At 36.6% G+C, this 27,360-nt stretch overlaps 1 protein-coding gene and 1 pseudogene across 14 annotated transcripts in view; one reads left to right on the forward strand and one right to left on the reverse strand.

Moving 5' to 3' along the window:
* PTPRD (protein tyrosine phosphatase receptor type D) overlaps positions 1 to 27,360 on the forward strand; it is a 2,089,263-nt gene that overhangs the window by 1,976,854 nt on the left and 85,049 nt on the right. For 9 of the 14 annotated variants that reach the window (XM_054689298.1, XM_054689299.1, XM_037494316.2 and 6 more), the window contains 2 exons: positions 1,827 to 1,868; positions 2,373 to 2,470. In XM_054689298.1, the coding sequence (XP_054545273.1) occupies positions 1,827 to 1,868; positions 2,373 to 2,470 (140 nt within the window). The remainder of the gene's footprint in view (positions 1 to 1,826; positions 1,869 to 2,372; positions 2,471 to 27,360) is intronic. The other 5 variants (XM_054689300.1, XM_054689297.1, XM_037494319.2 and 2 more) reach the window with 1 other exon arrangement.
* Positions 12,685 to 13,911, reverse strand: LOC119232323 (G2/mitotic-specific cyclin-B2-like; annotated as a pseudogene).

Below are 27,360 nucleotides of genomic sequence, written 5' to 3' on the forward strand. Positions count from 1 at the left end.
AATCTTAAATTATGATTCTTGAATGCTTTGGTATCTTTTCATGTAATATATGTATATTATATATCTTGATTTAGAATGAATGAGCCAGAGTAGGTTTGCTTAGATGATTCCAAAGTAATGCTTTCAGACATTTGCGAGTGCATGACACAAGTAAATATGTTTATCACATCTTTGGTTGATTAATATGGTCTTCTACTGCTGTTATACTAATACTTTTCCCATCTCCAACTGGCTTTACTTTTTGCAGCTTTGAGCAGTAATTCAGTCCCCTACGCCTCCCTGATTGGCTCTGTGTCCTCCCTCTCTAGCCAAACCACCACTCAGTCCATATATGATAATAACTCCCTCCCACGATTCGCTCGAAAAGGTCTAAACATCTTTGTCTCTATTATTTTCTCTGTTAAAGCACTGTAATGGATGTTGACATCATTTCATTCCCATTTCTACATGGAAATGGGGCAGTCTCTTGTGCCTTTGCATTTCTGTCTTGTCATTGGGGGTGCCTCATCTGGATAAGATCACTTTTATCAGACCACTGTCACCCACCTACTCTTTCCACAAAGAGTAAATTAGTTCAATTCTACCATCTATTTGGAGAAGTTACAAAAATGAGCTCCAATATTTTTGTCCAGATGCATAATTTTATCAGCAACAAAGAGTTTCTACTTCCAAGCCTACTCTTTTGTTTGTTTTGGAACTTAACGTTAAGATTTTAGCTTACTGAAAGCAGACCTTCATAGCCTTGAATGCTAAAACACCACAGTCTACAACCCTTTGCTGAAATACTAAAATGAGAATCTGGAAGAAGCAAAAGAACATTTTACTTAACTTAGCAGAATCATTAGTAATTCGGCATTTGAGATAAAGGAACTTAACTGGGTGACTTCAAAAAATGGCATGATTTCAAAAAAGGCCATATAGAAATCACATCATGTTGATTTAATGGTCTCTGGTCTGCAGCCTAACACCCTCCAGAGAGTTCTGGAGATTGCAGAATGTCAACATGGCTTCCAGTTTGAGCCCCCCACCCCACTCATTCTTTTTCTTCTTCAAAGGCTTTCCTGGAGGCACGCTGGTTCAAGATTTTCTAGCCAGCTGGAATTTGTGCTTAAAAAACATGAATCAGCAATGCTCTCTCAATATTCTCTTGAAAAATTAATTGGAGGAAATAAAATGCACTTCATACAAAAGTGAGAAAACATTGAAAGACACAGGAATCACCTATGTTAATAGTGGATTATTTTCAACTATAAAACTGATATATCTTCAGCTAGCAGACTGAACTAAGATGTGCCACCTCCCTGTCACTACTTCTCTTTCCCTACCCTCTCTCGCTCCTTATCTTTTGACCATTTGCTCACTCTCCTGTATTCATTTCCCATTAGTGGACAAAGATGTTTACACCTGAAGTAGATTGTAAGCTTGCTGGGGGTTGAATAATGGGGACCTGGGGCAAACTCCACAGATCGGTTAAGTGTGGCCATCTATAAATATTCAGGAGAAGGCTGCAACCCCAACCTCTACAATCTGCTACTAGTGGAAACATTTTTGAAAATCAGTTTGGTGTCTGATTTTGTTGTCAGTGATTATCGTCTATGAGCTGTGGTGCATGTCATTCTTTGTGTCCATGTTTGCATGTGGATGTCAGTCACCTACAGGTTTGTGAATTATTAAAGCGATCTAAATCTAGTCACAATGTATAGTGAGTCCTTTAAAAACTTGCAGCATTTTTTAATCCTTTTAAGAAGTGTATCAGACTATCCATTTCATTTTTTTTAACAAACTCGTTCTATTTTATTTTATTTACACCATCATTTCCTTTGCAGGTTCAGATGATTCCGGTTACCCTGGTAACCTTCATTCTTCAAGTTAGTTTTCCTTGATTATGCATATGTCACTTTATGTTTCCTATCAGGCTACTCTTCTTTCCCTTTTAGGCCTTTCTCAGTGTCTTTTTCTTAGTTCACTTTACACCATTTAATTCCACACAATTTCCATTTCACACAGTGCAGGAGAAGGAGTTTGAAATGACATAACAGTCATTACTCAAAGCAGAAGTTGACATCAAGCCTGACCGTCAGTTTTCTCCGCTAGCTAACCACATTAATTCATAACACAATAACGCTTTCTTTTACACTAGGCGTGTTAGCTTGGGGATTATGCTTGGTGACTTTTCATTTGGCTACACAATTCATCCTTCCAGAGCATGTCCTGCTTTGAGTAACCAAACTATCTGCCTGCTTCCTCACATTAAACATCTTGACTACTCACATATTTTCAGGCCATTTCTAACTATAGTATTCTCTATATTTTGGAATTGTTGGCATCATTTTCATCTGTGTTCAAGTGTATTTCTTCTTTCCTTTTAATAGGTATGGCTAGCCATCCTCCAATACCTATCTTGGAACTTGCAGATCACATTGAAAGGTTGAAAGCAAATGACAACTTGAAGTTTTCCCAGGAATATGAGGTAACGAGTGTGTTTATACTTAACAGCAATTTCAAGAATTACTCTCTCCCTTTTTTAGATCATTCTTAAAGATTCATCAGTGCTTTTTCTTTTGAACATGACCCAGAATCTGATATAAAAATATTTAGCAAACTGTCAACTTAACAGTGTCTGTACAATTAATGTTGTAGAGGTTCTTTTAAAAGGTACTAAATGTTTTACAAGTACTCATTGTTACTTAATGAGATTTCTTTAGTGTATCCGGTTTTATGTTCATAGAAAATACTGAATTGTTCATTTTCATCAAATGGGCATCTGATACTGATTCATGGTCAGAATCCTCATTGAAAAAGAGAGACTGCGAGGAATAGATTTCTTAGGTTTACATGTCCTGAAAACATTTTAACTATTGAGTATATATGCATGATTTTATTCTTTAGTCTCAGTAATACTACAGCTAATATTAAGATAGCACTGTATTCCCAGAAAGTTGCCTGATTTTGAAGCAATGGCGAGCTTAATCATACTTCAAAATTCCAGAATCTTAAAAGGTTTTGTGTAAATTCTTAATGAAAGCAGAAGAAGTCTTTGTACCAGTGTGTATTTAGATATTGTGGCTTTTACCAAGTAGAAAATTATAAAGCAGGGTATTTCTGTTATTCTCCAGCAACAGGGACCAATAGTGAAACCAATTAATGATTAATATTCAGATTGATAAACCAATTCTTTTAGGCCAAGGTTACCTTAGCATATCACTATAATATACAGCTACAATCTTGTACATTAGTCTTATAATGTCAAACAGCAAGTTGCTGGGTGCCTGAGCAACTGAAATTACACAGTAGTTTTACTGATTTATTAATGGCAACCTTAAACTACATCCCTGTTTTTCTTCTTAATTTCTGTCATATCAACCTTGAATGAGCTGTTCGACTAGATGGTCTCTGTGACTCTAGCAGCTGTAATATTCTGCCCTATCACAGTTGGTAAGAACCTCTAAGAGGGGCCCCAACCTCAAGTGGCTAGAGGTTGGTTATCAGCTCTATGAAGAAGTTTCATGTGAAAGAACGTGGAGGATGGACTTCCTCAGTCTTCCAATCTTCAAATTTTGATTGCTTTTAATTACTGTGCTGACTAATAGAAACCTATTGGTAACCTCACATCTACACCCTCAAGGATATTGTTTTACTCAGTTTGCATACTCCAGTATTTTTCTAAAAGATTTACAGATTACAAAAGAGATTTTTATATGTGGGTTTTTGTTTGTTTGTTTTTGGATTTATTTGCTTTTTTTTTTCTTTTGTTCATTAGTTAAGTTATATTTTCTGCTATTCTCTTCCAAGCATTTCAGGAGAACATTTTCACTTTTAGGAAACTCAAAATGAATTATGAATGTCTTATTTTTTCAAATGGTTTTCTTCTTATTTCTTCCCTGTTCTTCATCTTGGTCATAATGGCTCTTTTTAAATTATGCAGTGTTCTTTAAGAACAGTTTCTATAGTTTCTGATTTGGGGCTTAAGGCTGCAAATTGAGTTTTTAAAAAGAAAACAAGGCATATGATGAATGCCACCTGGGGCAACATAAAAAAATCTGTTAAATGTCAGTTTTAACCAACCAGAAATCTCTCCCTTCTCCAGCCTGCTCTTGATGGTTATCATGATTCTTTTTGTTCTTTTGCTATATGATAGTCACTTCATGATCCTACTTTAATACTTCATTTGTGATTATATGTGATACAGTGTACCACAAAAAAATTAAAATTTCATAGTTCAACCTCACTATTAACTTGTTTTTCACCAGTATTAATTTAAACCATTGAAAATATTTCCATCACTCCAGCAATTTCAGCTGTATGCATTGACTACAATAACTGGCTTCCTTTAAATATGGAATTTCTGGAGGAAAGGCTACATGTAAAGATACTGTAATAATCCTCTTTTAGCCATTAGACCACAAGTGCTCCTTGAAAGTAGTTATGAACTGCATGCTGGCAATGCTCCCATTAAAAACTCCCCCAGTAGCTGTTGACTTGATAACCCACACTGACTCTTTACTGTTTATCAGGATGATGATCTGTGATTAAAACTCCCTGGGCATGAATTGACTCTACTGTGCCTTAACAGCCATGAAGGAGAAGTTTAAGCATCGTATTCATCTGTAATAATAGGATAAATGCCTCTACACAAGGTTTTAGTCCACAGAGCAACTTTATGGGAAAAAAATTTAACTTAGCCATATAAATTTGAATAGTTGTTTTGTTTTTGTTTTTTTTGGTTTGTTTGTTTTTTACTGGCTTTCAGTAAAAAAAAATTAAGGAAAGATAAATTACTTTCAAACATCTAATTATTTTGACACAATCACTATGGATTAGTGTTTGATCTCTCAAGATGCATGAAGCTAAATTTGTTACTCTGATTTGGGGACTTTAACAGAGGTTAAAGGCATGAAGTCTTTTTGCACTCATCCTAAGGTCATAATAGAAGGAAGTAGGTTTAAATTGTAGCACAGCATTATTAGATCATGAGAGAGATTTGCTTTACTATAAAGGAAATTGAATTCAGATATTGGATTCAATAACAGCTGGAAAAAGGGATCTAAGAAATTAGTATAACAATATCTTGAAGGTCTTTTCAAATACTTTAGGTTTCTATTTTCTAATATGAGACTGCAAAGTCTTGCTAACATCTAGATAGCCAGAACTGGACAATGGCATTTAAAATGAAGGGAATTAAGTCTTTCTGTAAAATTGGTATTGCTGCCAGTCATTTTATTAGGCTGATGACCCTTTAGAGCAATTTAGAAATCTCAGCTAATGCCTATGGATCATACAGAAGACTAATGATAATTTAGATTCTTGGTCTCAACCTGAGAAATGCTAGGTTAGCCATAGTAACAAGGAAAGTCAAATTTATTTATTGTTCCCATTTTATTCAGATATAATTGACATAACATTGAGTTAGCTTAAGGTGTAAACATAATGACTTGCTATTTGTATATATTGCAAAATTATTATCACACTAAGTTTGATTTACATCCACCATCTCATAGTTATAACGTTTTTTTTTTACCATGATGAGTTTTAAGATCTATAATCTCAGCAACTTTCAAAAATACAATATAATACTGTTAAATATAATCACCAAGCTGAATGTTATATCCCCTGAACTGATTTATCATATAGCTGGAAGTTGATAGTCTTTTCACGTTCACATTCAGCATTTCCTGCATCCCCCACCATTCACCTCTGGCAACTCAATATCTTCTCTCTTTGTATTATGTTTTTTAGGTTCTATATATGAGTGAGATCATATAATCTTTATCTTTCTCTGAGTTATTTCACTTAGCATAATAGATTCAAAGTCCATTCATGTTATTGAAAGTGGCAGAATGTTACTCTTTTCTATAAGTGAATGACACATCACTGCATGCATATACCCCATTTTCTTAACCACTCATCCATCACCAGATACTTTGTTCTTGGTTATTGTAAATGCAGTGAAATGGAAGTGCAGCTTTATTTTGATCTAGTGATTTTGTTTACTTCAGATATATACCCCCAAATGGAATTGCAGGATCAAATGTTAGTTCTGTTTTTAATGTTTTGAGAAGTCTCAGGGAATTTTCTGTAGAGGCTGTGCCAGTTTGTATTCCCACCAACGGTGCACGAGGGTACCATTTTCTCCACATCCTCACTGACATTTCTTAATTTTTGTCTTCTTGGTGCTAGTTATTCTGCAGGCTTGAGGAGTTATCTCATTAAATTTTTATTTGCATTTCCCTCGTGATTTCTAATGTTGAACACCTTTTCATGTACCTTGGTGGCCATCTGTACAGCACTTTTGGAAGAATGTCCAGTTCCTCTGCCCATTTTTAGTAGAATTGTTTATATGAGTTGGGCGTGGCAGGAGAGGTCTGCAGGCCATGTGGGACCCTCTCTGGCAGCTAGGGATAGAACCGGCCCTGCAGCTTTGAAGCCCAGCACTCAACTGCTGTGCCACCCAGGGAGGCCCTGCAATTATCAACATTTCATCTTAAGCAATGTCCATTTCAAAGAATACTTCTGGTTACTTTGATCTAGGTGCTGTGGAGATTTTAGTTTGGGAAACATCCTTGGTTGTGGGATCTATATTACAGATCCTAACCCTTCAGCATTTAGCTCACCATGTGCTTATGTCAAATAAACCAATATATTTGAGATTCATTTGATAGGTACTATTGTCAATTATTACCAATATCATTTATATGTAAAGTCTATTTATACTAGATAAATTATAAGTAACTACAGCCATAAGAGTTTGCTTAGGGCCTTCCTGGTGGCCTAGGGGTTAAGTTTCAGCCCTAGCACAGTGAAACCCCTTCCTTGGCAAGCAGCCTGAATTTTTTTGATCCCCCTCCAGGGAGTTAACCCATGCATGGCACAGCAGACCACTCCTGTTTCACTCAATGCTTCCTTTAGCAGTGTATTTCAATGAATCTGCCTGTTTTTCTCCCCACTCTGTCTCTGGTGAATCCCCTGATCCCCCACACCGCTGGCCTACACCCCAGTTCTTCTACATAAAAATAATAAAATAAAAATCTTTTTTAAAAATATTATAAATTACCTGTTTCTTACAGAGTCAAAGGCATACAGTTGCCCTAAGTGCTGTCATTGTAACTGAATGACCACAGAGATTTCTGAGTCCTCTCTAGAACCCTCCTTTGTGTTTTGCCTCTGGGCAGGCTTCATTCTTCCTCCTGGACAGGCCATCTTCTCTCTTGGACAGGTCATTTTCCTCCCCACATATAGATAATATAGTTTTTAGTCATATTTTTAAATATTTAATAATTTATGCATACAAGAGCTGGGGTGTAGCCCAGAGGTGTGGGACCGTGAAAGGATTCACCAGAGACAGAGTGGGGAGCAGAACAGATGGATCGACTGAAATACATCACTGAGGGGAGCCGTGGGCGAGACAGGAGAAGTCTACAGAACCATGTGGGTTAGGTACCTGCCAGGGGTCAAGCTGATGCTGCAGTGGCTGCAGATAGCTTCATTATGCTGAGACTTAACCCCTTGTGCCACCAGGGAGGCACCACTTTTAGTCATATTTTTATTCACATAGAAACTCCAAAAGGGTCTTTTTTTCTTGGTAGTCAAATTCCAAACACCAAAGAACAAATTCTGAACCCCAGTTGACCTACTTTATGATAGAGACATTAGAATATAGCTTCTAACAACTATTCATATGGATTGTGCTCCTTGCTTAGATTGGAGAAAGCAAAGTTACTGTAGAAGGGAACTTCTGAACTGGGAGGACAAACCAATAATTATCCATATATCACCACAGAAAAGCACTATGCCGAGTGCTGAAGAAAGCATAGAAATTTTAAGAAACCTCTATTTCCAATGTCTAGTAGGTAGTTTAAGAGGAATACATATAAAAATAAGAACATCACTAAAGAACTAATTCTAAATAATAATGAAGTGCTGTTGGGATTCATTTAACATCAAAGTGAGATGAAGACTCAGGAAAGATTGCAGAAAAGGTGTTTCCTGGTAATAAGAGGAATAGGAGTGAGGAACATTTTATCAAAGGAAAGATAAAAGGCACACGAAAAGGATGGCATGGTACTTCCATATTCAGCGTGAACTTTAGACCAGCGATATTGGTATCACCAGGGAACTTGTTGGAAATACACAATTTTAAGCAGTGTCCCAAACCTGCTCAGCAGAAGTTGCATTTTATAAAGATACCCTAGTGACAGCTTTGCATAGTAAAGTATATGTGGGTGTGAGGGGGCACCAAGTAGACTTTCTTGATTGTCCAAATTGTTTGTGATGAAGAATTGGGTGAAATGAAGTTAGGCAAGTAAGGAGGGTCAAGAATTGTAGTGGGCTTTCCGTGCCAAGTTCAGCAGTGTCAAGAGTGAGGTGATTGAATGGTAGAAAGGGCATGTTGTTTGGTCACGGAAAAAAAAAAATTGCATTTTGACTTGAACATTTTGTATGACTGTCGGCTTGCACAATTATGTAGCCCTATGTATTCTTCATCTGTAAAATGTGTTGCTCTGAGTATTGGGAAATATGTATAAATTTCAGGACATGTGCTATTTAATATACAAACACTCAGGGGCTCATACAGTAGTTATATTTTTATAGAGAGAGCAAGTGAAAAGTTTTTGTAGAGAGGAATTATACTTATTTATTAATCTAGTATCACATGTTTATAACAAAGTTATAAAGTATTCGTTATGCTCCTGTGATGCCAACCATCAAAATTTACTTTCTTGTGGAACAGATGTGCCACTGAAGAATTATAACAAAATACAAGCAGTACTATGATATAAACTTTTTCTGAGTACAATGAAAATATAGTACATACTTACATTTTCTTGGGAAATAAATCTGTCATCATCATATACAATGGAAAGAAGGAGAAGCTGGAACAGGAACAATAATTAGGATATTATAAAGTAGTTCTTAATTTAGGAACATACCTGTTCAAATAATCTAAGTGCACAAATAACACTGTTCAAAGTACATTTGCTCTAATTTCTGCATATTGGTGCAACCAACTCCTATAAGGAGTAACTGATATAGAAGCAACCTCCTTTTTGTTACATAGATAAGTCCCTTATTTTGTAGAAATAGTTATTTACCACTGAATGGATATATTTTCTTTGTCCCCATTGAGTAAGACCCTGACATAAAGGCATCGCAGATGTCAGGAGCCAGGAAAGACAGTCATGAAGACTTGAGCTTAGTTCCAATTTGATTCTCAGTATGCAGTTTCCCATAGAAATAACATCCTAGATCACACATCCTCCTTCAGGTACATTGTAGATTGTACCCAGGTTGTGATCTGGGTTAAGACAATTACCCCCTCATAAACATGGCTCTGACAGCAAATCATCCTCCAAGTTCCTACTATGTGACTTAGAATTACCTTTGGACCATATTCCATCCTGCCACGACATTTACACAGACTGAATAGTTACTGAACATCTAGTTTCAAGTTCGTCTCCCCTAGCTCTTTCAGTAGTAACTTCTCAATATCAGTATGGAAATCACTCTGAAGAGCAGTCATTCTGATGTGATCAGAGGCAGGGCAAGAAACTGTGGTTCAAGGAAGGCCTCCCAAGGTACATCTACCTGTTTTGTTCCCATCGCAAAGCCCAGTTCCAGTGTCTTAGCTGCCCGCAGTGGAGGTGTGATATCTTTGATCTCAGTGTTCATGTGTCCTCACTATTTAGCATGCAAAGGTGCTGAGAGTTTCCTTCCATACTAACGGCAACGCTCTCACTTCTTTCTGTGCAGCGGATAGTAAGCCTTGTACCTGAAACATTTCTGGTATCAGTGCCCTGTCCTTCTGCTTTAATAATGGTGCATCTGAGGCACCATTATCTCATAAGCTGTAATCGACACAACCTCCTAGTGAGACAGGTAAAGGAACAAAGAGAGATTTCCTTTGTGAATAATGACATATATTAAGATAGTGCCAAGACACCTTGAGACATTGTAAAAAGGCATTGCTTAGATCATAACTTTAAAGTTTAGAACTGGAATAGACCACAAATCCTCAGATAATGTAGTTTAGAAGTAAGGAACAAAAGAATGGAGTGACATGCCCAAGGCCATACACCTCATGCTTGGCAGAGCCAGGTCACAAATTCATGCCTTCTTGTTATTCTTCTTTGTACCTTAACTCACCTTCTCTAGAGACCCACTGTTTGTTTCTTACTGTGCCCTGATTAAAGAGTATAGAAACCTAAACCATCAACTATATCAATATTTATACTAAAAATTTCTGTGAAAAGGTCATAGCTACCAATTCAAATTTCGTGGCTTTCTCTGGGAAAACCCAGTGGTTGTCCTATTGTCCTATGAGATGCTAAGGATGCATTTCTTTTCTCCATAGATAGTTTCTCCTTTCCCAATGGTAAACATTCTATTTCTCCATAAAGGGAGCAAAATTGTCTGTCATCAAAGCAATGCCACAAGAAAAAACATTACTGTTTTCCCTGGAAACGCCTCTTGGTATTTTAGACCATGTGTGCCAAAGGACACCCGAGGCATAAAGCCTTCATTACTAAATGTTTTGTCAGCCTCCAAGCATCCATAATGTAAAACCACTTGTCATATCTGTTTTCAGTTAGTTTATAAGTATAAATTCATGAGAGTGAGCAGCAGAGCATTGCACAGACACAAACAAGAGACCAATGTACACACATGCGTGCGCACATACACACAGCTGACATTTTGCCATCTTTGAATGCTCTGGAGTTTTCCTGGAAGTTGCTCTTCCATCTTCCTGAAGCAAGAACGTGATATGGGGCAGAGTTATAGCTTCTTCTTTCACACAAAGTTGAAACGTAAAAATAGACCAGGGAAAAGCTTCTTTATAAATATTCATAATACAAGTCACAAGACAGATTAAAAAAAAATGAAATGATTTTGGTTTATGTTAGGCAATGAGAAAAATGAGTGATTTCATGAAATAAAAAGTGGTAACAACCCTTTTCTGCTTGGGCTGGATAAGCCAGGTTGATTTAGTTCATAGGGAATAAAAGGTAGATGCACTATTCCCAGGTGGAATCTCCTATACTATAGGGTTGGAGGAGTGGGGAAATCACTCTCCACTTCCTCCATAGCATAGTAGGTTTCTTGCTTCAGATTGGATCCAGAATCCTCTGCCAGCCTCATAGGGCCCACTGCTGAGCTAGCAATGGCAACCAAATAGCACAGTAGCTCAGTGCAAGACCCTGGTGTTGTGCTACCTAAATGTTGCCCCTGGATTAAGCTGTGTCATATGAAGCAAATAACTACCTCTGTATTTTAGCTTCATCATCTGTACACAGGAATTAGCAATACCTCATAGGTAATTAAAAATAATATATCAAAATACTTAGCAGAGTCCCTGATACAAATGCTCAAAAGTCTGATAAAGGGAACATCAAATAGTTGCCACCGATTTTCAGATGCATATCAATTTCAGATATTTAAATTTTGAAAAAAAAAGTCTGTCTTAGAATCAGTGGCCTCTTCTGACCTCTGTCAATGCTCAGATTCCTAAGGTTTTTTGATGGACTCAGTAAAAAAGAATAATAATAATAAAATAAGGGAAGGAAAAAAAATAGACAACACTTGCTAGTCTAAGCCAATGTAATTAACACTAGGTGCCCTTTCCTTTATTCTACTATTTCCTGTATTGAAATATAGGCTTCTCCCAGTGAGGCGCTGAGGCCTTCCTTCTCTGGATGCTGTTGGCCACGTGGGAGTGAGCTCACCACTGGACCCATATCAGATGATTAACCAAAGTGTGTGTGTAGATGAATTTCTACCTAAATTCACAGTTCACAGAACTGCTTTGTTATGATCAAAATTGCTAGTTCCAGAAGCAGGAGTGGACACAACAAAGAGTGTCATTGTGGTTAAAAAAATAAATAAATAAAGTTGCTTTCTTTGTTCAATATCCCCGATCTGTCAGCCACGAAGCCTTATTTTCAGCCCTTCTTCTCTGTTATTATCTTTAGACGTCCAGAGATGAATACTTTTAAATTCAGACCCCTCAGATTTAACTCAACAGTACCTACTAATTAAATGTGTAATGCAGTCTTACAGTAAAGATGGGCCTGCTGGTTAGCAATCTAAGCAGATGATTTAATCATAACTAAAGGCAGGTCACTCCAAGTAAGGTGTGAGAGGAGAGTGCCTTCCCTGCTGGCTGCTTTTTTGCATTCTGTAAACAAATCGAGTAGGGCACAAAGATACAGAAGTTTACCTTACAAGAAATGTTTCATCCCAAACCAGGGTATCATCTATTCATTTATAGTCTTTTATTCTTTCTGAACTTCTATAGTTGTTAGAACACAAACTGCAACCAAATTCTCAAGTTTCAAAGCTTATTTTTATTTGGACTTGTTAAATGTTTGTTCTTATGCCCCCCTTTTTAACCTCAAACATTTTCCTTACTAACTTTAAGCTCCATATCTTTTATAGTTGAGCCTTTTACTTTTGCTTCTGGCGGTTGTACTTGCTCATCTTGGGGGAATGTCCTGTAACTCTCATTTTGTTTGTTGGTCCTTGTTCTTACACAAGTTCATCATAAGTAATTGACCCTTGACCTTTTTTTTTTTTAAGAAAAATCAATAGCTTTATTTTTCCTCAATATACATTTAGAAAATAGGTCTGAGAAAAGGTTTTATCAAATAGACCCGAGGACTACGTACAATGCTAGGAGGTCCCACAGCACGACAACAGCACTCTTGCCTGAGGGTCGCAGCATTCTAGGACTGTCCCATCAGAGGTGAGGCCAGTTCTTTGATGGCTTTCGTGTTCAGCTGAGGAATAATGCTGATCTTTAGAAGTTTGCTGCTTGCATGCTTATTCTTGATGGCAATGAATTTTGTTAAGTTTTCATTTACTTTCACTACATTTTTGGCCATGTGCTGCATGACTTCCAACACTTCCTTTTCTGTGTATCCCAGTGTAATACTGCTACTTCAAGTTCCATTTTCCTTGCCCTAGAACCTTTTGGGACAGGCAGGAAGCAGCTGCAGCCACCTTAGAAAGGTGGTAATGTACCATATTGTAGACAACGAGAGTCAACTCCATCAAATATTTGGCTAAAGTGTGCTGTTCAACGTCAACTTCCCCAGCTTTTGATGCCTGCCTTAAGAAATGTGGAGGCAAAAGTTGACTCAATTCAAATTTCAGTTCTTTCAAAATTAGAGTTTCCATTTCTCATATTTGGGAACTGGTATAAGCATTGTCTGTGATGTAAACAAGATCTTCAATATTTGGAGAAAATATCTCCTCATATTTGGAAGCCAAGAGCAGAGCCATAATCCCAAGTAGCTGAAGTTTCTTTCTAGATACTGGCTGAACCTGTAAAAGTCGATCCATAATGGCGATACACATGTACGACGTTTCTGGCAACAGTCTAAACTTGGAGTGCACTTGCACCAGCCAGTCCACCAGGATGGCACGTATACGTCCATTTATATCTCTTCCATCTAAGAAATGTGTGTGTATGTATTGTAGAACCTCAAGCTGCCTTAGATACTGGTAGGTATCCTTAACATAGTCACTGCAGAGCTTCAGTTCTCCCAATCTACATTATCAATATCCTCAATCTTGCAGAGCAAGGCATCAGGAAAAGCTTGCCAGATGTTCTCTTCCTTCATGGAGAGATCCTCAGGTGTAGGAGGAGGATCGTTTGAAGCCAGCATTTCCATGTGTACTGGTCTTACAGAAACAGTAGTTTTCAGTTGTTTGTTGAAATTTGTCATTTTGGTGGGTTGAACAGGCACTTTGGTGTTCTGAGCTTTCTTAGCTACTTGAGTTGCTCTTGTTGAAACTCTCTTTCCAATTTCTTCTAAAACTGCCCAACTGATAGTCACATGACTCAGCTTTAGAATTAACTCCTGTGTTAATATTCTCCAAATCAGAGGAAACTGTTGGGCGTTGGAGCAGCGCCATGAGGGACGCGGCAGGCGAGAGAGCCTGCCCGGCCTAGAGAGGTTCTAGGACACCTGTTTACTGCAGCAATATTTACTATAGGTAAAACCTGGAAACAACCCAAATGCCCATAAATAGATGACTGGTCAAGAAGATGTGGCATATATATACAATGGAATATTATTCAGCAATCAAAAAAGATAAGCTCATGCCATTAGCAGCAATGTGGATGGAGCTAGAAGGAATTAAGCTCAGTGAAATAAGCCAGAAGGAAAAATGAAAAATATTGGATAGTTTCACTTATAGCAGGAATATAGGGGAACCAAATAAGACCTCAATGTAAAAAAAAAAATAGTACAAAACACAACAAAGCAAAAACAGACGATTACAAATCAGAGACATCCTGTAGGGGAGGAGGAGGGAGAGGAATCAGAGGGAGGGAAGGGTGGAGGGAGGAGCACAGGGGACTGAGGTGATGGTGCACAGGTGCATTGGTGAAGGAAACCCTATGGGGACTACACCTGAGGGGGTAGGGGGAAGCAAATATTGTTTAAGAAAAAACAATGATGTAAAAAAATAAAAAAAAATAATATAAAAATAAAATGAATTTTCTTTCCACCTGCTCCCACATAGAGCCAAAGGCTCTCATAAAATAATTAATCCTAAAGTGTCTCTAGTTCCAAAGCATTTCAACTTCAAAGACACTATCATAATGAGAACTAAAATGGAAGCTTATTTCTTTCATTCTATTTTGATTTTTCAATGACATTTGCATTTTAGGGCCAGAGTGATAATTGTGCATTGAAAGGGGATTAATAGCAGATGCTGGAGAACTAGCTTTGCAGTCAGGAAAATAGGGTTCGTATATTCACACTGTCAATAAGGAACTTTGCTCTGTCCCCCTAAGCTGGTTACTTTACCTCTAGTGCTTTTCTTTCTCACTTAAGATAAGAATATTAGTATCCACGCATAACATCGTTATGAGATGAATATATGTTAAACATCTAGCCTCTTGCCTTTCTGTACAAACAAGCCCTCTGTAAGTAGAAGTGAACTTTGATAATATGAACTTTAGTACTCAGCACCTACCTGTTCATCCATTAATAACACTGAATTTTTCTCACAAGTCACTTGCTCTCCTGTAACACCCCCTTTGGCTTCTTCCAAAAGAAACTATGAAAGCAATTAGAGTGATGAAGGTGGAGGGTAGTTATATCAACAACTTCTTTTCATATTTTTGTATGTCATGAAATATCTGAATGTTAAATGCACATTAAATAACCAAAAATCAATAAATAAATCTTACTGGTCAATAGAGCATATCCTTTTTGAATCTGCATGTCCCTAGACAAGCTGCCCTGATCTCAGTTTCCTCATTTTTAATAGTAGCTTGAATAGTGTCATCCATTTAACAAACATGTACTGAAGAATAAACAATGATCAAGACATAAGCTCTTCCCTAGGTAAGTTCATAGTCTTCTAAGAAAAACAAAAAAGAACCAACGCAGACATTCCTTTGAGCTATTGATTGAGGGTTCAATTCCAAACCACTGCATCACAGCAAATATTGAAATAAATGAATCACTTGAATTATTTGGCTTCCCACTATGTTCTACCATAATGTAGTATATTGAATGTGTGATAGCATTTTTCTGAAACAAAAATGTACATACCTTAGTTCACATGACACTGAGATGTAAGTGAGTACATGCCATTGGGAAAACATTACCAATAGATTTGTTCAACACAGTGTTTCTGCAAAACTTTGATTTGTAAAAACTACTATCTTCAGAGCACACTACAATGAGGGCAGCCTTACCATATGAGAATATGGTGGTTGTGGGGAGAGGGTAGCTTAGGCAGAGACAATTCTGAGGAGAGGCTTTCCAGAAAACATCTGAGTTGAAAAGTCATTGGAACTTGCTAGAACTAGACCTCAGGCCAAGAGAAATGCACATGAAAAGGTGTGGTGATGAAAAGCCTGATTTACAAAGGACTCCCTGGTGTGTTCTCTACCTGTCTGAAATTCAGTCTTGTTAATCAAAGGTGAGATGCAGAAGGTGATCTTACCTTTGAGAAGCCATGACAACAGGCTAAAGAGCCTGTTCTAGGCAATCTCAAAAGCATACTCAAATCATGGAAATCATTTTCTGGTTCCCCAGGAAGTACCCCAGGAACCAAATGAATATGTTTGTTATTTGTGAGCACAGATTTTGGGGAGGATTTTAACAATACTGCAACATGGAGATGCACCAAAAATAGCTTATAGCTGCCTGATAAAATCAGGGTGTCTTATGTATGTATTTTTTTAACTTAATAAATGCAGTGGCATTTGCCATGAATTTTCTACTGGAGCTAAACAGTTTGTCATTCCTGTTGAAAAATAGCTGTTGGGTACACCACTCTGCCGGGGAGTGCAGAGAGGATGAAATAGAAGGAAATAGCATTAGCATTAAGACATTACATGAACTTGGGGATCTAGCAATGCCTTGGGAAACATGAATCTTTTAGTCATCACAGATGTGCCAATTGAAATATTTGACTTTAACTAAAAAGTTCTTCCATGCAGCATAATCAGAACTGCATTATGTCTTACTTGCTGAGTAAGTTTCCTTAGTGGTGGGCATTCATTAGTCATCCAAGCTCCAGCCAGAGGCTCATGGATATCCTTATTGAATTTCTCTCTCTCTCTCTCTCTCTCTCTCTCTCTCTCTCTCTCTCTCTCTCTCTCTCCTCCCTCCCCCTCCCTCCCCCCTCTCCCTCTCTCCCCCCCCTGCCCCCTCTCCTTTTATCCCTTCCTTTCTACCTCCTTTATTCCTTCTCTCCCGTTCCCCCTCCTCCTTCCTCTCTTATCCCTCCTGTCATTTTTGCAAAATATTTCTTCACATCATCTTTAATGTTAAACTACATATTTTAAATAAAATGGCAACAATACCTAGCCTTTCAATCAGGGTTCATAGTCTAGAAAGTACTTTGCAAGGATAATAGTGATAGCAAACATTTGGGTAGCACTTGCAATATGCCAGACGCTGTGCACAGCATGTTACATACAGTAACTCATTCTGTCCTTCTGAGCAGGTGCGATGAGAATTCCCATGTAATAAAAGAAGCCACAGAAAATTGTAGGAGAGTAGCATGCCCATCTTGTCACACAGCTAGTAAGTGGCAGAGCTGGAACATGAGCCCTCATGGGTGACCATAATTAATAGTTCCCTCCAATGGTTGATTTTCTTCCATAACTGTTTTGATTATGGTCTCCAGATAAATTTTACGTCAGTGTCTTCACTAAGGTGATCATATGATGATCTCAAGTATTTTCTGATCTCAAATAAGGCATATTGACCCACATTTCTGATTGATTTACTTTTATTTTTCAAAGTCACAGATATTTGTTTTTAAATAAATATCTTTTAAATAAATGTTTTTAAATAAATATAAGTTCTTTGGAAAAGAACTTTTATGCCAGCATCCCCATTCATGTTCTCTTTTGATTTTACTATTCAAACTTAGCAACTTTGAATATGGTAACGGTTTGCATTTTATACCTGAAAACAAATAGTTAATACAACCCTTGTTGTATTAACAACCTTGTTGAAGATATATTTCATTCGTTAGTCTAGAAATCATCAGTTCCCCAGGTAGACTTTATAAATTTTTCTATTTAATAGCAGCTGCATTTGTGTTCTGATCTTGACCATCCACTAGGAAAATAGGGTGGAGAGAAAAAGCATAAGTAGATGTTTAAAGGATTTGAAGGGATAAGGACTCAGTCTTAACTTTCAGAAAAGATAGTTGATATTGATTCATTTCTTGTCTTGACATTTTAAACTGTAGAACAGTCTGTGTACTTGATTAATCCTGAAGATTAAAAAAGTGAAGACATACTCACAAAATGCCCTCCTTTCTTCATTGTCAGTACTTGAGTTCCAACTTCATTTACATAAGACTCATGATAAAAGGGAAACTTTTTCACTACAATACATTAAGCTTTGTAAGTCTATTAAAATGATGTAAAATGACATTTGCCCTTAAGATTTTTAAAGCATTCTTTCATATGTGCAGAATTGTCTTTCAAGTTTCTGCAACTGATAAATGATTTGAAAAGATAAAAGCTGTTGCCTCACAACCAGAAGTTAGCCATATTTCAAGACAGCAGCCATGTGCAAACTCATTGCCTACTTATATTTATTTCCATTAGCCTCAGAGTTCATTATTGTTATTGTTTTGTTTATTTCAGCTGCAGCTTTTATTTCTCTTAAAATGAAAGTATGTCAAGTGGTGTGTAACTTAATGAGTTTAGCATCAGATTTGTGATTGGACTAGGTGACCTTTTTAGATTCTTTCTCTCTCTAACCCTAGAATCTTATTTCTCTGGTTATTATAAAACATGATTAAAAGTAGATGTTATAAAGATGAGAGTATGATGCCAGTTTTCCCTTTTTTATTTTCTCTTGTGACAATGTTCCTACAATACACCCACTATGGATTTAGGGCCAGTCTCTTCTGTTGGTATTCTGTATCTCTGAGTACAGATCTGGCTGAAATGATTAAGAAACCATCATTAGTATAGTTAACAAACAATGAAGTGCTGCCTCATTGTTTGTATGAAGAGCTATTAGGGTTCTGCATTAGCAAAGGTAGGAGAATTGTCTCATTTCCCACCATGATAATTAATTGACCACATTGTCACTTGTTGAGACATAAGAAAAAAATTCACTGTGAACACTGAAGTTGGTGGGTGTTGCTGTGCAACTGAGCATTGATTTCCTTTTTTCGTTGTTTTTCTATTCCTTCCATATTGATCCTTCTTGTCACAGTTCAAGGATTCTCCTATTATCTTAAAAAAAAAAAAAAAAGCTTTCTAATGTTTCAGAGGTTTGAATCCAGTGTCAAAATGTTTCCAGGGTGAAGTTGTATTTGAGGATTTCTAAAATCATCTAGTTCACCTCTATTGTGTCACTGAAGGTAAGACATTTACAAGGAGGCTAAGTAAAGTGGCTGAAGTCACTCAGTTTCACATCTAACAACGTGCAACAAGTCTATTTAGGTAGACTACCTAGATAAAAACAAACTATTGTGTAAAAGCAAAGGTTTTCTGAAAGTAAAACTATAGTAACCTATCTTGAAATCAGGTTAAGGTGAAACTTCAAAGTAATTTTCTTTTCTATATGAGAGCCCAAATTATTAAACAGTACTAGAAATTTAGGTAGTTCTCAAGGGTTGTATTAGAAGAGGTAATTTTTATTTATAGAAACAAAGTTCTAGGAAAAAGTTAAATTTATATGATATGGGTTTTGTGTTATACTTTGTCGTTTTTGAACATATTTCCAGTATTATGATATTTGCCATTATAAAGTATACAATTCAGTGGCTATATTTTGTTTGAATATTAAATGGGTGTATTGTAAAGAATCAAGGAGACTATTAAGCTTTTCCCCCCTCTGTTTTGGTAAAGCTTTTATTTTTTTTTACATTGCTTTTAAACACCAAATGACACTGTGGGATTATTTGAAAATACTAGTGTCAGAGACTGGTGGTAGCTTGAATAGAAGGTCAATATTAAGGTGAGACAGTTACTTTCCCTGTATATGTGAAAGATTTCCTTTCCTCTTTCCTGGGCTCGATGCCATGATATCACAGGGATTTGATCTTCCTTGTTTTACTAGTATATCTTCTACTAGAATCAAAGATTCTTCAAGGCAGGGATTGTGTCCTATTTATTGGAGTATCCCTGTAACTAACACTGTAAACACCTCTGGAATGAATGTAACAATAAGTTTAAAAAATGACACAGGAAACTGGTTTGCTCTTTGCATCTCCCTCTCCCCAAGAACAGTCACGATACTAGATGGATATCATTTATCAAGTCATGAATTGAAATGCCTCATTAGGTTATAACTGTACTGCAGCCGAGGTCCTATAGGGGCAGAGAGCAGTAACTTCATGGGCAATAATCCTGTCTAGGTTGAGAATCCACCTTAGAATCCTTGGGGACCTCCCTTGGGCAATATATAATTAGAACTGTTCACTGTCAGTGATTCTGTATACAGATAGGAGAACCATTCATTCTTCTGACTGAAATAAAGCAGCAGAAGAATGCTGGTTGCAGAACTCGCTTTTTCTGCTCTGGCAATGTCTACAAAGACAAATGATGTGGACTATTCATGTCTCAAGGCCAAATCTGGAGAGGGAAGGGAGGGTCATCTTTCCTCAAAGCTAAAAATCTGCCAGCAAGTTTCACAAAGACTAGTAGTTTTATTATTTATCTCTCTGTGGCTTTATCATAAAAATATTTGCATGAAAAGAACATCTTTGCTTCCTTAAGACTTCATCTGCTTGCTACTCATTTGCTCTTGAAAAGGGATATAATCTTTTTGTTTGTGATCTATAATCATTCCCTCAGCAACCCATTGTGCTACCACAGATCAAGGATTGCAATTTTCATTAGAGAATGAACAAATGAACTCTGTGAAACAAAGTGGCTCAATTCTCCTAAATGTCCCTGAGAACAATGCTAGAGCAAATCTAAAATTATTGACTCCCTCTAAAATTTTCTAAAAGCATTTTTGCCCATTTTTTGAGAAAATCTGTTTAGTTTTCTAGGTTTATATTCATGCAGCACATTTATGCAACAGACTTTTACTGAGTTCTTACTATGTGCTGGATATACTTGCAGACACTGAGGGTACAGATATGAATAATTCCTAATTCTTGCCCTTGAACTCTGAACCTGAAGATTCCTTCAGCTTTTCAGTCAAACTTTTCTCAAGATATCAGTATCATGCAGTTGTGAGTTTTACTCCTGTACAACTTAAATTTTTGCCTATCAATCCTATGAGGCGAGGAGTAGGATTTGCTTGGTTTCCTAACACTCAATTGCTGCCACCTTGCTACGGTAAGACTGGAGCAGGTTTGCAAGGCAAGACTCTGCTACTTGAGCATAAGTTCTTGTGCCATTTATTGGAATCATATGGGCTAGTAAAAGCTGATCACATGACAAATTTGACTGCATGTTAAATGAGATTAAGGAACAGCATTTGTTCTTTATTATGTTTCCATGGCAGAACTTATGTTTCTCTAAATGTGGGAAAAGCTGGCAAGCATAATATGTTGTGTTATAATTTCAACCAAAACACTCCTAACTGAATGAACTATATACCTTCAGGGAAAAACAAACAAACAAACATGAGATGCTGAAGTATGTCTCTTTTAGTTCTTTTAGTTCTTTCCCTATTATAAGTCATGGGTTAAGGTAACCTGCTTGTATTTTACTAAGTGTATTGGTAAAAATAGGGTCCCTTTATTAGTACATGTCCATTTTTTTGGCTACTAATTTACTTATTGCTATTTATAAAAATATTTAATCTCTTTGCATTTTATTTTGTATTTTGTTATACTATCAGAGCACCATCCCCAAATTGCAGTAAGACTTAGGCTGTAAAATAAATGAATAATTTTGTTTAATCAATAGGTACTTTAAGTGAACACAATTACAGTTATTCTCTCCCAGAATAAAATTTTGTTTTTGTTGACTAGCATGATAAATAATACTTTCAATTTTAAAAATTGAGTCTTTTATAATAACATTGCCTATGAATAGATATATACATCCTTTACAAACGGTTTGTCCAAACTTTTCTAAAGTAGGATCAGAAAAGGATTGCTTATTTCTATAATACATTCTAGACATGTGCAAATTTAATAAACTATAGTTTAGCCAATGGATTATTTTCAGTTACCTGCATAATCAATATAGATTGATGTAAAGTCAGTGGATTTACAGCTACCAGCATTGATAGGAAAGATAATCTGAAGAATCTATCAGTCTGTGACCTTCAGATTCAAAATTGTTGTACACATTATAAGATTTCAGCATTATAGATCAGAAGGTGAATGTATGATTACAAAAGAAACCAGCTTCTTGTTTCAAAAGATTTTCACATTGAGATAAAAATCTGAAATTGTTAAAACTATATGAATATATTTTACTTACACTGGATAAGCCATGTCACAGGTTACAAAGATATGTGGTAGATTCATACTCATCTGGTACCTCATTTAGAAACTTAGGGCAGAGTTGAGGAAATACAGAAATTCAAATATAAAGATAAGTTGCATTAATAAATTTAAATAACTTTAAAAGTAGGGTTACTGGGCTAAACTTAACTAATTGACCAGTGGATGATTCATACTGTAGTCTAAATGATGCTTACATGTGAGAATATTTGGGAGAGATCTCTCAGCAGACGTGAACTGGAACCATGGAATTTGAGCTGAACCTTGAAAGATAGGGAGGATTTAGAAAAAGAAAAAAAGATTAATAAAAAAAAGTTCCTTCCAAGCCAGAAGTATTCCATGCAAAAAGTCAAAATTGAGAACTTCCAACATGGACAGCAAAACCAAAACAAGTACTGGGATATCAGATTATGCATTAGGACTGATCATAACCAACTCAACATTTATATTGAGATCCAATGTGGCAATCCCTCACTTTAAAGTCAATTAGGAAATGAGACAATCTAAAGAATTGTGAGACAAATATAGAAACAGTGCTGTCAACAGTCAAAAAGTAATCACCGGAAGAATTCAGTATTCTGGTTCAAAGAAAACTCCAGCTAGTCTTTCAAGTGTCAGTGAACACACACTTGTATCTATATATCTGTCATTTTTTGTACGATTACAATTATTATTTCTCTTTTTTGCCGTTAGTTGTGAGCTTTCTGGTAAGTTTAATTTAATGTCTACTGCACCCCCTTAGTATAAATATACCACGTTCACTGACAACTTACATTTTGAGCAGGTGTCTCTCACATAGCTAACAAAATACTTGAGACAGGGCTAGTAATAGAGGATAAGTGCCATAATTTTTATTGTTGTTGTATTCAGTTTCAGTAAACTATGGTTATGTGGTGGAGCAATTCAGTTTTTTGTTAATGGCAGATTTGTTGAAGACAAGATTTCAAAGGATTGTGCTAAAATCCTATTAAAGTGTCATCCATTAAGCCATTAGTATAGTCATTAAAACTGTTAGTGCAGACTCATTATTCATGAGTTATTGGTCTCTCACCATTCTTGGTAGTTTCTGCCAATACCAGTCTGCCATTTGCTCCATTGTGACTATTCAGTTCCAAAGAATGAATGTGTCTCAGCTCTCTTTCTTTGCCTGAAGAATTTTTGTGTGTGTGTGTGTGTGTGTGTGTGTGTGTGTGTGTGTGTGTAGAGGATAAGGATAAAGAAGCTGGGAACATTCCTAGAAGGTGGAGATGAAAGAGAATGAAATCCTGATTATGTAAAGATTATACTTCAGATCCCAGTCTTTTTAATTTGATAAAAATTTTGTTTAAATATAGAAAGCTATACCTTTTCTTTCATCTTAAAAATATGTAAGTGAAAAGCACTGAGGTGAATGTTTCATTAAACCAAAACTAATAGGTACATATGATATTACAATTAAATTTTGAAATAAGGATGTGTGAATCTTTCTGATCATAAATTTAGTTGTGGTTTGTGTGTAAGCATTAGAGTGCAGTAGTTAAGTACCCAGATCTGCCATTGAAGATCTCACTTCACTTCAAAGTCCATATTCACATTCCAGCTCCACTGTGTCATGGACACAGTGATGGAAACTGTCTACGCATCTAAGCCTCAATCTCTATTCCTAATTTAGAGTTAATGGTATCTACCTAAATTTGTTTTAAGAATTATATGATACTAGCGCAGACTAATGTGCTACTCATTATCATCATTACCATCAAAATCCAAAGTTGTTTACATAATCACTTCTCAGCACTATTATTTGATAAAGTTACAGGGACACAATCTTCTCTTGCATTGCCCTCTCTCTCTCTCCTACATATAGATACATCTATATATAGATGTATCCGTGTATGTATATATACATACATACATACACACACACACACACACACACGTATATCTATATCTACTTGACATGGATTTCACAAAATACTCTTCAGGGTGATGAGCTTGAAATTTTAATTTTCTCTCTCTTTTTGACAAGAAAGTCTCTTCTTCCCTCCCCCTTTTGTAAAATAGCATAATGTTAACAAATTGAAATTTTAACACACAGAATTAACAAACATAAAATATTAAAATTATGTAACATGTAAGCTAAAGCATAATCAAAGACATATTCCAATTTTAAGAGTTTATTCAAGCAAAAAGTGTTTCAAATGGAGCAGTGCCAAACCAGAGTTTGGAGCACTCCTCTGAAAGGAGATAAGGGAAAGACTTTTATAGAGAAAGTGTGGAAGCAAAGAAAGGAAATTATTTGATGGTTTATGGCTTAAAGTCTACTTGTCCTCTTGTGACTGGTTGTCTTTAGCGTTTTGATTTTGTAGTGTGCGGAGGCATGAAAAGGTAAAATACCTATCATTTGCTTAGCAATAATAACAATATTATGCTTTGCATAATAACAATATTTTGGGTCTAATAGGGATATGTCAACATATGTATGGTGTGGTAAAGAATTAATAGTTAATTTGGTGGTAAGTGTTAGTGCCCTGATTGTCTTGTAAAAGAGAGGATGCCACTGAATTATTCAGTTTATTGCTGCACATTGATTATCTTTAAGTCGGTAATTTTGTTACCTATGGATAATTCTTTTTATAAAAACTGTAATTACTTTGTACCATTTAGTAAACTTGATCTCTTTAAGTAGAGCAGTGTAATAAATTTCTACTAATGTATTTCTTGCCCCAAACTGGAAAATTTCTGAATCCTTTTATTTTTCCAAATACTATCTTAAATCAGTCTGTGAATTGCATTTGTAAGATGATTCTCCATGAAACCCTAGTCTTTAACAGCATCACTATAATTCTGGCCACCCCTCGCTTATTATTCACTTTAATTTGATGCAGGAGATGAATAGCTAAAAACAAAAGCATTCAGATGAAAAGGTATCACTACAGTCATTCATATAGAACCTTCATTGTCTCTAGAAGTGAAGAATGCCTTCCACACTGGGTAGTTTCCATATGTCTGCCCATTGGCAGCTGAACTTTAAAATGTTCAGATCTTAAATGTTTCTTGTTTGAACTCTTATTGAAAAAAAAAAAAATCTCTCAAAAACAATCTTTCCACAGTCATGCACAGAAAGTATCTGCTTTTGGAGATCTAGCAGCTTTTCCTACTGAATTTAAAAATACCATTTTTTGTTGTGTTGTTGTATTTTTGTCATTGTCATTTTGAATTCATAGTAAATGAGGCTGTTAAGTGTACTTCTAGGAGTAAATGGTATTGATTGAGAAACAAACCGATACTTAGTGCCAAGGTGTAATTTAGATGAAAATAGTTGTCAAAGTTTTGCCTCAAGTAGTTACTCAACCTCCAAAGGTTGATTGGTTTGCTATGAACATGGTTTATTACTTTTGCTTCTCCACAGATCGATTCTAATAATTTAGTTAAATTAGGTAATTTTCTATAAGTATTTGTTACATATTACAGTCAGAATTTCAAATCAAGCCACCAGTAACATATAAAGTTAATGCAGTTTTATTAGTCACCTGAAGAGAAATTTTAACTATATACAAACATATTTGTTTGGAACACTCTCTGATGCCTTTAATGTGTGGTACATTTATAAATGGCATATCTCTTTGCTATTAAAGGTGTAGAATTCCAACATCCATTCATTAGAGGTGAGGGTCTTGAAAAGTCCTTATTTTTTTAAGATTTAGATTTATTTATTTATGCATACAAGAGCTGGGGTGTAGGCCAGAGGTGCGTGGGGGGGGGGGTGGTAAGAGGATTCACCAAGGACAGAGAGGGGAGCAGAACAGATGGATCTACTGAAATACACTGCTGAGGGGAGCAGTGGGTGAGACAGGAGAGGTCTGCTACACCATGTGGGTCACCTCCCAGGCAGGCTGGGGTATAGAACTAGTGCTGCAGTTGCTGGCGATAGCTTGATAGCGTTGTCTTTAACCCCCTGCTCCACCAGGGAGGCCCCAAAAAGTCTTTATTTTAATCCCTTGAACTATAATGATTACCTCAATCAGAAGTGTGTGTGTGGGTGTGGGTGTGTGGGTGTGGGTTTTAGGAAAGACTTAACTTTTGATAACTGATTGAATAAAGGGAGATAAGAGATAATAAGGGCACAGATGAGACACTGGGATGACATTGCCAGGAACAAGGAACATGGAACAAACAGAACCAAGTTATATAACCTGCCAAAGCTATCCAAGGGCAAAGAGCAAGCCAGCCCCCTCAGCTCTGACCCCCAGGCTTTGCTCATTGCCATATTATCTACCCCTTCCTCACATTCTAGTTTTTTTTTTTTTTAAAGATATATTTATTTATATAAGCACTGGATACAGTCAGAAGCGCAGGAGGGTGAGAGAATTCACCAGAGCGGGGAACAGAACAGGCAGAGTGATGAAATACACTGCTGAGGGGAGCAGCGGGCATGGCAGGAGAGGTCTGCGCACCATGTGGGACCCTCGCCAGTGGCTGGGGATCGAACCGGCGCTGTAGAGGCTGTAGGCAGCTTCGCAGCCCAGCGCTCAACCGCTGTGCCACCAGGGGAGGCCCACCTCACATTCCAGTTTTAAATGCATATGGCATTCAACTGAACTCATACCCTTCTCTTTGAAGAAAGTACACATTATGGCAATTGCAGGCTTTTGCTAATTGTGCAAAATATTGTCCTTCCCAACTATGAGAACATGGATCTTTTCATATAAATATATATTAATGTACTGTTTTCATACTGGGAAATATGAATAAATGAGAATTAAAAAAGGCTTCATTGCAGAAAATCACAATCAATGTAGATTGCTCTCGTAAACCTCAGAAAGGACTTGAGAATGAATATCTGGGAGCAAACCACATTAAGGGCCAAATGAGTCTATTGATGGAGAACTATGTGGAAAGAGTATTTCTGTGGAAGTTAAGGTCATTGAAAGTTCATTTCTTCTGTAACAAGGATGGTTAGTCTGACCGGTAGTTTGGCTGGTCAAGTAACTTGTCTATCCCTGCTATATAATTAAATTTTTGTTGTTTTAAAACACAAAAACAGGATGTATTTTTTTTGTGGTTTCTCTTTGATGAGTTTCTGCAGGGAATATTTTGAGGTTTTTCTCTCAGTGGGTGCGGGGAAGTAGAACACAGAGAAAATAGTAGTGTGTCGTGTTTTGCACATGTGAATTATATTTTTCTTTTGGATAGCGAACTTGAACTCTTGCAGAACCATATTTAAAGGATGGTGCTTTAGAATGATAACTTTATCCAAAAAGTCTCATATCAGATATAAATTTTCTCAATGACTATTATCCACTGTGCAAATGTATGAACATTCTTTTGTTTGAGTTTAGAATTATAAATATAGATCAGAAGCACTACAGAGATTTTTGTTCATAGCCTTCCTTGAATTGTGTTTCTAGAGAATGCTTGAAAGACTTGTGTGAAATAATCGAGGAATCTTCTCCAACTGGACCAGCAAGACACTCA

This window comes from Talpa occidentalis, unplaced genomic scaffold (genome assembly GCF_014898055.3).
Source record: "Talpa occidentalis isolate TD23 unplaced genomic scaffold, MPIMG_talOcc4v2.1 talOcc4.7, whole genome shotgun sequence".
In the NCBI taxonomy this organism is placed as follows: Eukaryota; Metazoa; Chordata; class Mammalia; order Eulipotyphla; family Talpidae; genus Talpa; species Talpa occidentalis.